Raw genomic sequence first — 14,063 nt, forward strand, 5'->3', positions numbered from 1 at the left:
GGAATTGAAGCTGCAGTAAGCCGTGATTGCACCACTGCACTCAAGCTTGGGCAACAGAGTGAGACCCTGTCTCAAAGAAATATATGAATATATATTCATAACATATTTGGATTTTATAAAATTTTATAAATGAATATATACATTTTCCTATGTAAGATATATGAAGTTTATAAAATACTTGAAATATATCTTTATGACATATATGAATAGTATATATGCCCTTGAGCAGATCATTCTTACTCAAAAGCCATATTTGGTTCTTAAGAGAGAGTACTTGTGGAAGGATGCTCCACAAGAATTGAGGAAAATACTTGTTCATGGATAGGAAACTTGCTTTGGAACAGGAAACAAAGGATACAGATCCATGTGCGTACAGGTCGGGGAGGACAGGGTTGAATATCCGAATGGGAACAGAGGAAGTTATCTGCAGTTTCTCAGGTCATTCTGAGATGTTCTTCCACCCCCAGCTGAGAATCTCTAGTCCAGAGGCTAAGAAGCTCTGCTGCCTATACAGCTACTGCCTTACCCTCCTAATACTCCAGAAGACATTTCATGTTTGTTCATAGCCGTATGGGAGCTGTCTTTTCATAGAATGTTCATCTTTTTTTTAAATAAGGAGTTTTTGATAATTTTGGTGTTTGATCCGTTCATTTTCCCTCCAAATCTTGAGTTCATCATTGCTCTTAGTTTGGCCTGAAGGAAAAGTAACATTCCCAAGCCCCTATTGTTCACATAGGAAGAGATGTATCCCTTTTAATTTAAAAGTTACTTATTTTAACATAATTAATAAATATCAAGAAAAGATAAGGTTCTGGCTTCCATAAGCTGTGTGGACTACAGATTCTTGCCAAGGTCCCAACCCCTCCCTGTACACATTCTGGACTGGAGCAAAGTGTGCGGTCTTCAAAAGTCTTACATCAGTCTTCAAACTTCAGAAGGTAACTGAAGGCAGGGAATTCAGAAGCTGGTGCTCTTATCCTGACTGGACACACGGATCCATAATCCCTAACCCCAGTACTTCAGTTTCAGTTTATAGTTTCTACCAGTCCCGATGTCCCCTGAACATTTCATGACTTGTCATCCAATGCATATGGCACAATTATCCCTGTGATTGCCAACAATTAGAATGGGCGGGTGGAGGGGAAATGAAATCTGCTACTGGCTCAACTCTGGGGTTAGCCATTGCCATTATGACTTGTTAGTACGTGCAGGCCTGGAAGGTGACAGGTTAAGGTTGCCAAGGAAAAGGGGGCTCTGGAGATAACGTCCTGTTCTTTATCCTTTGCCAGGACTTCTACTTAAATTCTCTCTGGATTAAGAACCACAATTGTTTCCCTAGTTACAGAAAGGCTGTTGGTGTTAGGCAAGAACAGGAAGATGGGTGTGGCGGCCCAGGCACTTAGAACAGTAGGTGTTAGGTGTGTGTGTGCACATGTGACTGGGGGGGCAGCATGTGCACATGTGTGTGACTGTACTCTTGTGGAGACTCATAATGCCTAGTAGCCTCCCCTTCCCTTGGCAAAATAGCAGAAAAGCATCATCATACTGTATAATATTTCTGTATAAATATTTTACAAATAATATTTTCAGTGTATTCTGCAATGCCTTGTGAGACACTTAGGACAGGCATCTTCATTTTTTCCATAAAAAAGGAAGGTTTAATAACTTAAAAAATACATAAATATTCAAATCAGAAATGCTTTAGAATGTGTTCAACAAAGTCAATAATTCTCACTCAGCAGAGAAAGTAAACTATTTTGACAGGGCACTGTGGCTCATGGCTGTAATCCCAGCACTTTGGGAGGCCGATGGGGGCAGATCACTTGAGGCCAGGAGTTCGAGACCATCCTGGCCAACACGAAGAAACCCTGTCTCTACTAAAAATACAAAAATTAGCTAGGCGTGGTGGTGCTCCCCTGTAGTCCCAGCTATTCGGAAGGCTGAGACACAAGAACCACTTTAACCCAGGAGGCAGAAGTTGCAGTGAGCTGAGATTGCACCACTGCATTCCAGCCATGGCAACAGAGTGAGACCCTTCTCAAAAAAGAAAAAAGAAAGTAAACTGTTCAATAGGGCAAAAAAAGCAAAGTCTTAAAACGCAATGGAAAGGTTGGATTTACATTAGCATTGTTTTACAGTTTGAGAAGACAAACTGACCTGCTAACAATGTTCAAGCAGTTGGTATTACTGAGACTACAGGTGATTTGTTGAGCATTGAACAAGTTATGAAGCTTGCACATATATGTGTACTGCTGCAATGAAATGAAATGAATGGCAAAATTAGTTTAGCACTCATTTGACGCATAGGCATTATTTGGCTACGTTGTAAAGCATAATAATAAGCATATAACATAAGGGGCTGCCAATTTGGTTGGAGAGAGTGATAATCTGAGACAAACTGTAGAAGATTAAGTATTTAGGGCCAATTAAGTATATCTCAAAAATAAATCCAAGATATTAAGTATGAATTCATAAGGATCAAAATGAGGTCAGAGGCAGATTTCAGGGGCAAAGATAAGAAGATTGGTCTTCAAAAATTTATATATGAAATTATGCAAGGACTTTAGGAGGCTGGAATATCTAGGAAGTATGCGAAATGGCTTAATGAGAAAAACACAGGACCAGAGATCAAAAGATTATGCATTCAGCCTCAGCTGTCTCTCAGTAGTTGTGTGACTTTGTGCAAATCGTTTACTCCCTCTCTCCAAATTATAATCCCCTCATCTTTGAGGCAAAGGTCTTCATAAGTGGTACTCTTTATCAGACAAATGTAAAAATGCCTGCAGCAGAAATCATTAAATGTGTAGAACTGCTGATGATGATGATTTGTTTTTATTAATGATCTGTTGTAATTGATAAATTGTTCTATTTGATAATTTTCATAACAAAATAACAGATTTAAATTTTTGTTGTTGTTGTTTAGAGATAGGGTCTTACTCCATAGCCCAGGCTGGAATGCAGGCGTGCCATCATAGCTCACTGAAGCCTCAAACTCCTGAGCTCGAGCGATCTTCCCACCTCAACCACCAGAATAGCTAGGACTACTGGTGCGTGCCACCACACACAGCTAATTTTTTTATCTTTTGTAGAGACGGGGGTCTTGCTATGTTTACCAGGCTAGTCTTAAATTCCTGGCCTTGAGCAGTCCTCCCATCTCAGCCTCCCAAAGCGCTAGGATTACAGGCATGAGCCACTGTGCCTGACCTAGATTTTTTAAAATAAGAATTTAAGGTACAAATACACCACAATTTATTTTTTTTGTTAGTAATGGTGTGACTTATCAGTCTGATTTTTTTAATTGTAAATTTATAAAATTATTCATTATAAAACGTTTTGGTTTTCCTAATAATATGTTTTCCAGTTTTAAGACTAACTTATTTCTATTTTTATTTTTCAAATTCCTTAGCACTCCCGATTTGGAAAAACAACCAAATGAAAATGGAGTATCTGTTCAGAATGAAAATTTTGAAGAAATTATAAACTTACCCATTGGATCTAAACCATCCAAATTAGATGTCACCAATAGTGAGAGCCCAGAAATTCCTTTGAATCCAATTTTGGCCTTTGATGATGAAGGGACACTTGGGCCCCTGCCTCAGGTAGATGGTGTTCAGACACAACAGACTGCAGGTAAGCTTGCCTCCAACTCCCTTCTGTAGTCATCAGAAATATCTGACACCCAGGAGGACACAAACTGCGACCTTCTACAGTATGATTGTGGTAACACTTTGTTCTTCAAAGGACCAAGTAAGCCACAGTGGAAAAGATTGTGCCTGGCTCATAGAAATTGAATTTTGAGTTGGATTGGACAACTTCTAAGGCCTCTCCTATTCTCTCAGTCAGTGCAGAAATCCCGTCTGCAGCACCCAGTGGGTGTCCATCAGCCTCTCTGCACAGAGCAGCACCCATTACCCAACAGCGTGCATGGTCAGAATATGCTTTGTAGAAAGACAGGGCTGCCTCCCCATACTTATGGACCATTCCGGCCTATTGCTGCCCACTAGAGAAAGATTTGAGTTTTTTCCATCTTTCTCAGGTCTTCATATATTTGAACACTACCACCATTTTTCTCTTATTTGGGTTTGGCAACCTGAGTAATAAATTATTGTCGTTTTAAAATGTGACATGATGAGTAGTTACAATTTAGGTGATGAGACCAGTACTCTGAATAGGATCACACTGAGTCTAAGGATCTTTCCTTGTTAAATGATTTGTTGCTGTTGAAACTGCCTGTGACTTTCTTATACAATGTATCTTTGACCCACACTTGACCTGAAGTCTTTGTGCAAAAAGAACAATCAGGACCCAAAGAAAGAAGGAGTAATATCAAATATCACTAACTCAATGGTCATAGCAGCTCAGCAGCACAGTCCCATCAGTCTCAGGAATTAGCAGGATAATCTCCACTCCCTGTCTCTTCAAACCTGTTTCAATTTTGTTGACTTCTCTTCCCTGAAGATGACTTTCATGTATTGACCAGCATCTCGTTATATTTCTACGAAAAGAACTGGCCAAATTCAGGATAACTAAAGGGAGACAATATAGAATTATTTGTGGGCAAATTGTTTTGCCTTCTAGATTCAATCAGTGAATCTGTAATAAATCAACTTTTAATGCAGTGAGGTAACCAATGTGAACCACCCATCCAAATGAAGCTACTCTTCTTTTCTCCTCTAGTGTACTGTCCTTAGAAGTGGAACCTCACTTTAGTGAACTCCACTTTTCTAGGATTTGAAAGGAGGTTGTAAGGGCCCTCCCCAGTCTGACTTTCTGATTCTTAAGCCTTTGGGAACAATCCGGCTAATGGTATGTTGATGGAAACATGCCCAGTACAGCTTCCTACTCATGTTACAGATTTACAGGGAGGGAAAGAACTTCTAGATGATTTATCGACATTTATTTTAACCTCCAACATATGTTTAGAACCCTAAGCATCGGGTACTGAGGATACAAGAGAAATGAATGTTTAAATCCCTAACCGAGAAAAGTACAATCTGTGTATGCCACTTGGAAAAATGAAGGCTATGACCTAAGCTGATGTAAAGAAAAGAACATGTGTTTCCTATGAGTAACAGAATTCACTTAAGACTGTGAATCCTAACAAAATTGCCTATTCTTATATAAGTGTATATAACAGTATAGTAAATTTTAGAAATTTAAGGTATTGTATAGTATTCTTGAAATAAGATTTTAGATAAATGTCATATTAATCTGTTCTTTTTCTGTCTCTTCATATAGAAGTTATATGAGTATTTCTTCTGAAGAACCAAAGCTGAAATTTAATGAGAATTTCTACAATTAATGGAATTCCTTTCATGCTATAAAGGAGCATCCCCTCTGCCAGTTTTCTAAAGAGTTCTTGACCATCATTTTGAAAAGATTTATTAAAACTAGCTAAAGACAACAGACTGGATAGCTTTTCTAATCATTTTCATCAATAGGAAAAAAGAAATACGTCTCATTCTTCAATACTTTAAAATGGCTTTTTCCAGTGTGCTCCTTCTTAGCAATCAATATTTTTCTGCATTCTTTAAAAGACAAGAGAATTTGGTTATAAAAGAAATGGGCTGACTAGGCATGTTTTTTTGGTCTTAAAAGCTTAACATGTAAAATTGGCAAAAAAATTTTTACCTTTTATAATACTTGAAAAATAAGTACCTCTTTGCTCTACAAGTAGAATGAATAGGGGAAGAGTTTAAACCTGTTTGTTAAAATATTGCAAAGAGCTCTATTTGTAGAAGCAAATTATAGGCAGATTACCAGGTTCTTATAAATACAACTTGTACATGGACATTCTGCAAACCCAGCTGTCACGTTTTTCTTGCAACTCCTTTTGCAAAAGCAGACTAAAATGTTTTAAAATGTGAAAAAACATTATTTTTTCAAAGCAAGAAAATAATTTACTACCCTCTTACATAATGTATTTATGAAGTTTTTCCAGATAAACTAATCAAATAAATTAGAACAATGTGACAACATTACAAATTTAATTTGTTAGCTGCATTCCTTCTGATGTTACCACGAGAGAATGTTACTGATGATTCAGGGCTATTTCTGAAGTCTGTGTGTTGCTGCTGTCCCCAGTGATGGTGGACTTCTCTTTGCCTTACCTGATCACAAATTATGTTTGGGAAAATAAAGATTTAATATTTCTTTCAATAGAAAAAGAATTTGGTTTTGCTCGTTTAAGAGCAATGAGAAAATGATGGAATGTTGACTGTGTTTGGCACACAGGACACGGACCTTCATGGAAGTCCATGCTCTGCGTGGCATCTGTCAGCTTTTCACCTTTCATTCGTCTTCTTCACTTTTGCTGCTGAGCCTAGCTGTACAAACTTGCACTTTCATTTGCTAATATAAATTCAATTTTATTTTACCATTTTAGAGACTACTAATGATTAAATGTAGGAGAGGGTGCACATGTTTTTACGTGGAGTGTTAAAAAAGATAAATTTATACCACGGTAACGTGCAGCTTTTATGAAGAGAGAAATTGGTTAAACTGCTAGGTTGAATGAGAGACTTCATCTATTGGACTATTTGTTTTAATCCAGGCATATGGTCTTTAGTAACAGCTTGTAATTTGTTAAAACATTAATTTGGGGGTTTTCCCTATTTTCAGTTGTCCATGTACACAGTCATTATATTAAAAAAGAAATCTGTTCAACAAAGTTGTTTAATTTGTTTAAATCAACATAGCATGAAACACCAAATAAAATGTTTGACATAGTTTTACTTTTAGGTTTCTCATATGTTATAACTTCACTCAGATTGATTCTTGAGTCTTCAGATTGTCCTTCATTTAACTCAGTGATATTTTCCCAGCCTTCTGTTGATTAAGCATATAGGATAGCTTTATTTAAAATTTAGAGCGGTAGGTCTATTTTGGCTGTTTTTCTTTTTCATGTATGTCTTTAAACTTTGGTGATCATTAGCAAACTGAAAGCCTTCTAAGTCATCAAGTTTTTATTAGAAGTGGTACAAAATTCTTAATTATATTGTGTTAAGAGCAGTGCTGCCAGAGAATGGCCCTGATCTTTACAATGGCTGGCTTGCTTTTCGGTCAGCACTTGAAAAATCTGTATTTACTTGCAGACCTTAAGGAGGTCTTCAGTATTCACACTACATTAAGGGGAGCGCTCAGGAATCAAATATGGCCCTCATATGAAAATAGGGTGAATGGGCTTTTAGTTTCCTTTCTACACCATTGCAAACTAGGCCAAATTTAGTCAGTCACCAGTCACGGGTGTGTTTGGCGGTACCTCTAGCTATTACAGGAACGTAAGGCTATATGTGTCCTCCTACATAACCACACCACCTCGTGGTGTGTTACAGTAAAAGCAAATCTAAAACAGTTATCTTACATGACAAGTTTATTAGCAAGCAGGGCTTCTGGAAAGCTTGGGGAAGTTCCTTCTCTGCTCACAAGTAACCCCACAAACACCTTGACTAAAAAGTTCACAGTGAAGAAGAAGCAGTGATATTCTGAAAGCAGAATTAAGAAACCTGATTGCCTGGTTGGACCACGTCACAGTCATAAACGTGTGTGGAGTGCTGGAGCGGGAAGGTACAGGGGCAAAGAGATCTCTAGACCGAGGTACTATGAAAAGTCATTATTTTTCAGGATCTGCCAGATTCTTACACTTCATTTCATGCATTTTGCCTCTAAAAGTCTAGACAACCACCTGCTTTTCAGTCTGCATTCACCAGTGAAAAATTAATATCCTTTATGCTGATGAACACTGGCATATACTTAGATAAGTGTTTAAAGCATCTGCCTAGCCACCTGATCGAGGTGCTTCAAATACTATCTAACTTCCTCTCAGAAGAAGATTGAAGTTAACTTACACAGCACACATGAATTGCACAATTTATATTTAAAGTATTTTAAAGTAAATTATTGCATAATAAGTAACAATAAATTCTCCCATCTTTTGTATTACATTTTTAAAAATCTGATTGAAATGGACTATTGGCCTTCATCTATTCTGTGCATTGAACACTTAAAGGCATGATGGGGCTGGGTTCAGTGGCTTACACTGTAATCCAAGCAGTTTGAGAGGCCAAGGCAAGGAGGATCACTTAAGGCCAGCAGTTCAAGACCAGCTTGAGCAGCATAGCAAAACCCTCCCCTCAACCCCACCCCCCATCTCTACTGTCAAAAGAAAAAAAAAAAGCATGATGGAATAGCTATTGGATCAGGTTACAAAAAGCAATTTTTAAAAATAAGCTAACATCTAAGAAACATCATTTTGCCTATACTCCCTCCCCCAAAATCCTGTTTTTACTCAGTGAACACCTAAGCCCACTCAGAAATGTTCTGGATTGTCATTTTTCTCACATCCTTTAGCACCTCCTTAGTTTTGGGGAGGAGCTCTGAAGGCCTTGCAAGAAGTGGGAGAGAAAAGGACCAGCGTGTGAACAGAAGTGACAATTTTATTGCAAATTAAACATTTTGTTACTAGTTCCTTGGTGAATCTCAATTGGGTTTTCATATTAGTAAGTTTGATTACAATTTTAGAGATGAAAAGTAATTTTAGAAACTAAAAATTGGGAGGCTGAGGTGGGCAGATCACCTGAGGTCGGGAGTTCGAGACCAGCCTGACCAACATGGAGCAATCCCATCTCTACTAAAAAAAAAATTACCCAAGCGTGGTGATGCATGCCTGTAATCCCAGCTACTTGGGAGGCTGAGGCAAGAGAATCGCTTCAACCTGGGAGGCGGAGGTTGCAGTAAGCCGAGATCACACCATTGCACTCCAGCCTGAGCAACAGAGCGAAACTCCCTCTCAAAAAAAAAAAAGTAAAAAATACAAAAATTAGTTGGGTGTGGTGGTGCACGCTTGTAATCCCAGCTACTCTGGAGGCTGAGGCACGAGAATCTCTTGAACCCGGGATGTGGAGGTTGCAGTGAGCCGAGATTGCACCACTGCACTCCAGCCCGGGTGACAGAGTGAGTTTGTCTCAAAAGAAAAAACTAATGCCAAGATTTATAAAGTTCAAAAGAAGTTTTAAAATTGCTGTTTAAAAGTATACACAGGCCAGCCGCCGTGGCTCATGCCCCTAGTCCCAAAACTTTAGGAGTCCAAGGTGGGAGGATCGCTTGAGCCCAGTAGTTTGAGACAGTCTGGGTAACATATGGAGACCCTGTCTCTACAAAAATTAGAAAATTAGCCGGGCATGATGGCACATGTCTGTGGTCTCAATCACTTGAGAAGCTGAGGTGGGAGGGTCGCGTGAACCCGGAAGGTCGAGGTGCAGTGAGCTGTGATTGTGCCACTGCACTCCAGCCTGAGTGACAGAGCCAGACCCTATCTAAACAACGACAAAAAAAAACCCTAAAAATTAAAGTATACACTATAAAAGGACTGACGATCACTTTTGAATTACTGGATCTCTAAATACCTTGTGGAAGAGTAAAGGGAGAGGTTCAGAAGGCAAGGTGCTAATGTTGGAAGCAATAGAAAAATGAAGAGCCAGCATCTGCAGTTACACTTAGGTAGTTAAGTATCAGATTTGCCAGTAATTAACCATAGGAAGCTTGGTAAGTTAGTTGAGTTCTCTGTATCTGGTTATTTTCATTGCTAAGTGGGAGAATAATACTCATCTCATGGAGTTGTCTTTTTTTTTTTTTTTTTTGAGACAGAGTCTCGCTCTGTCACCAGGCTGGAGTGCAGTGGTGCCATCTTGGTTCACTGCAACCTCCACCTCCCAGGTTCAAGCGATTCCCCTGCCTCAGCCTCCCAAGTAGCTGGCACTACAGGTGCACGCCACCACGCCCAGCTAATTGTTTGTATTTTAATAGAGACAGGATTTCACCATGTCGGCCAGGCTGGTCTCGAACTCCTGATGTCATGATCTGCCCACCTCGGCCTTCCAAAGTGTTGGGATTACAGGCGTAAGCCACCATGCCCAGCCCTCATGGAGTTGTCTTAATTATTAAGGTTGAATTAAATGAGTATAAAGTTTCTCAGTAATTTTTCAATAAATGGTAAAACTTTTGTGTTTAAGGCCGGGCATGGTGGCTCACGCCTGTAATCCCAGCACTTTGGGAGCCCGAGGCAGGTGGATCACCTGAGGCCAGGAGTTCGAGACCAGCCTGGTCGACATGGTAAAAACGCCATCTCTACTAAAAATACAAAAATCAGCTGGGCGTGGTGGCACACGTCTGTAGTCCCAGCTACTCGGGAAGCTGAGGCATGAGAATCTCTTGAATCTGAGAGGCAGAGGTTGCAGTGAACCAAGATCACACCACTGCACTCCAGCCTGGGCAATAAGAGTGAAATTCTGTCTCAAAAAAGAAAAAAAATTGTATTTAGTTTGAGATACTTGTGGAAGACAGGGTCTCTGAAAGGCCAAAGAATGGCAGGAATCTGCCCCTGTAAGTGGGATCTTCACTGTCATTAGTCTTTTTTTTTAAGATGCCCTTTCTAGGTAGTATTATACCAAGCAAGCTAATGGATGTGAACTGTTTTCTTCAGGGCAGTATTGCAAGTTTAGAATTTGTAATCATTGAGTTGCTACCATATTACCATTTCACAATCACTTCCCTTTCCATTTCTCCCAAAATGTTTTCTTTCCAAAAAGAATTTTATTTTTATTTTCACATATTTGGAGGCTTTTTTTTGACATCGTTTGACACAATTAGAGTTACCTTGTTGGCTGCAAATATAGGGATGCTTAACTGCTTTTCCAGAAGTTAGTTGACACTGGCCAGCCTCCAGGAGGTGCTACAGGAAGCTGGGGCAGTGAGAAGTTTCTAAAGCAGTTTCCAAGAGGACCGTGAAGCACATCTCATTCAGCTGTGTCTAATGATTCTTCTCCTCCGTAAGTGGAGCTGCCTTAGTGGAGCTGCCTTACCAGAAGGTGTTATCAAAAAAGAGATGGGGTCAGGCACGGTGGCTCACACCTGTAATCCCAACACTCTAGGAGGCCAAGGCGGGTGGATCACTTTAAGGTCAGGAGTTCCAGAGCAGCCTGACCAACATGGTGAAACCGCATATCTACTAAAAATACAAAAATTAGTGAGGTGTGGTGGCACACATTTGTAATCCCAGCTACTCGGGAGGCCTAGGCAGGAGAATCGTTTGAACCTGCGAAGTGGAGGTTGCAGTGAGCCGAGATTGCACCACTGCACTTCAGCCTGGGTGACCAAGCAAGGCCCTGTCTCAACAACAACAACAAATGGATCGGGAAGGCAAAGATTTGGAAGCCCTTGTTGGATGTGAGGGTCAGGAAAGGCATCCTTCGGTGCTTCTCTTGCTAGTTCCAGAGTCGTCCTTCTCCCTCAGAATGATTGGCAAGAAGTTGTCTCACTCTGAGCTGCACCTGCCCTACACTGTCATTCATGTCCTCAGCTGACATGACCTCTGGCTAGTGGAGTATCAGTGTCCCAGGCTTTTGGGTTTGGGGAGGGTTGGAAAGGTAAGTGGGGTCCCCACATCAATGACTGACATCATTTTGCCATGGCAGGAACAGTGGAAATCAAAGGCCACGCTCGGTAACTTGTTTCCCCAGACTGTACATCCCACGTTGACATATCTGAGGGCTCTTGTCAAAAGCCAGCCCTGCCCCAGTATGTGGCAACCAGAAGTGCCAGGAAGTTAAGACCTGGGAGGCAGCTTTCAATCAGTGACACAGAGAGTCTATAATATGGTTCCTGCTGCTGCCTGGGGTGTGCTTTTACTTGTATACTTACACTTTTGCCCAGAGCTGCTTCACCAGATCAAGCATCTGTCCCTCACAGTGGTAGCTGGCTTTGTAACACTTAATTTGTTGGCTAGATTTCCTTACTGGGGTTCCCTTTGCCTCCCAGATAAACTGCTTGTACTCACATCCTCATCATAAGGTCAGCCTCCAGAAAAACCTGAACTGAGGACTATCGGTATAGTTTTATAAAACAACTAGTATTTTATCTCTTAACAATAACATAGCTCAGAATTTTTTTAAAATGAATAAATTTAACCGGAAAAACTCTGAGTGTTCTGTCATTTTGTCACAGATATGCACCAGCCAGTGAATAATATTTTCAGCATAATTTCAGTTCGTCTTGGATATAAATTAGCACGGGTGTGTGTTCACTTCCACATGGCCATAAGCCTGTGATCATCTATTTTCTTCCCTATCCTTTATGTTCTGGCTGATGGTTCTCAGCTGTTGAATTCTGTTATCTTCCTTCATGCCCCGGCCCAGATCCTTTTTAGTAAGATCTCTTTATTTTTTAAAAACACTACTTTTTCCTCTTCGTAGTCCTGAAGTTTCTGATGCTGTAATCACTCCTAACCACATAGCATTGCCTCTGTGCTGCGGCTACCAATATCTGGAAGAACTGGAGGGTCGAGTTTGCAGCATTTTCTGAAAATCTCAAAAAAAATCCAATAGGCAGCCTTTCTAACAACATGATAAATTCACAATACTATGCAAGTTCTTTTTAAAATAATTGCTATTCTTACTCATACAAATTGCTAGTTGGGGTGGGGGATATATTTTTTCATATATCTTCGTAGAGTTCAAATGGAAGTGGTAAGGAAATCTGAATAGCTAATGAACTAGCTGTGTTATGTAAAAAGAAATGTAAAAGCTATTAAAATGTTACATTAAAATCCACTTAAGATGCCTAAAATGTACTCAGCGGCTCTTTGCATGTTGTAATTTTCATATGAAAATGCTTTATTCACATTGGAAGAGAAATTTCCATTACAAAACAAAAACTGACATGATAGATTATTTCAAAATAGTATTTTGTAGCTAATTTTTAAAATTGTTAATTTGGAGCACTATTTTAAATGCAAAGATGACTCATCAGTTATCTCTTTATAATATTTTAAGAACTCCAAATTTAAATATTTAAGTTTAAATTTATTGATGATACATTTATATTTATATTGATTTATTGATGATAAATGATATTGATATTTATTAAGGTGTAATGTTTTTAGGAGTGGACATACAGGAAATACAAGGCCAAAAAATCTTAAAGGCCCACTTTCTCATGGAAAAATAATCTCGTGCTCAGGTTTTCTCAACAGGAAGGAATGAAATGGAAATGTAGGAGAGTTTCAAAACTAGAAATGTACTAGAGATGGAAGCAGTATTCTATACTAAAGGCATCAGCATTACTGTTAACTTCCAGGCTTCCTGCAAATAATGGGTGTTACCACTCTCTCCTTAACTCTTTGACTCTGTCCAGAAAAGGCTCATGTTTCCTTCAGGTCTCTCCTCTAGGCCAGGAGCACACCTAGGGACATCTGTGCTTCATTCAGTCTAGAAAACCTGCTTTTCATAGCCAAGCCACTGCTGTGGGCTTCTGGCCTCCAGTTTAGAAGGAAACCTGCTGTCTAAACTAAGACGCTGTCCTGATGGTTCCCAGCTTGCGGCTGCTGGTCCACGCTTAAGTTCACCTGCCAAACCGCTCCCGCTCTTTCTTCTCTGCTGTGACACCCTCCAAGTCTGCAACTTTCATCCATAATGGATTCTTTTACACTTGGTCAAGGCTCTTGCCAACAGTGGGACCAAAACCCAGAGGTTCACAGAAACTACAATAGTCACCCTGAGTCAGGCCAGTCTGCCTACAGCATTTGGAGGCCAGGCCTCAGCTGCATCTCTGAAGCCCAGGCACAGGCGGCCCTGGGGAAGGTGGAACACTAGCATTTCTACTGATGCTCCGGGGTCCTACAAAACCCTGACTATGCCACAGACCTTCTGTACTGTGTCCATTTCCATATAATCTAATAAATCCTTCCTACAAAGGAATCCTGAGTTAGTCTGTTTTTTGGCACCAGGGAGAAAGAAAGGGAAAAGTCTGACACTTGGCTTAGGATTCAATCCCTAAAAACTGCCTTAAATGCCTGTATGCTGCCCTGCCGCAACTCAGGACTCAGATCATCAAACCCTGCTGGTTTTGTTTTCTAAACATTTCCCCAAAATCTGCCTGTTCCGCTCAGCCCCCCTGCCACTGCGCCCATCCCAACTGTGCCCATCTTTTACCTGTTCTGTTGGGGGTTGAATTGTGACCTCCCTCGAACCTGCCCCAGAAAGATATGTTGAAGCCCTAAACGCGGGTAC

The 14,063-nt window shown here is 40.1% G+C and overlaps 1 protein-coding gene across 1 annotated transcript in view; it reads left to right on the forward strand.

The window, feature by feature from the left end:
• The window catches only part of MAP7 (microtubule-associated protein 7), a 197,426-nt gene extending 190,692 nt beyond the window's left edge, over positions 1–6,734 (forward strand). Inside the window, exons 17-18 of the mRNA XM_011978447.1 lie at positions 3,407–3,630; positions 5,239–6,734. Of these exons, the coding sequence (XP_011833837.1) occupies positions 3,407–3,630; positions 5,239–5,249 (235 nt within the window). The 3' untranslated portion in view covers positions 5,250–6,734. The remainder of the gene's footprint in view (positions 1–3,406; positions 3,631–5,238) is intronic.
• Positions 6,735–14,063: the final 7,329 nt, after the last annotated feature.

Source organism: Mandrillus leucophaeus, unplaced genomic scaffold, assembly GCF_000951045.1.
Source record: "Mandrillus leucophaeus isolate KB7577 unplaced genomic scaffold, Mleu.le_1.0 Scaffold194, whole genome shotgun sequence".
NCBI classification, from domain to species: Eukaryota; Metazoa; Chordata; class Mammalia; order Primates; family Cercopithecidae; genus Mandrillus; species Mandrillus leucophaeus.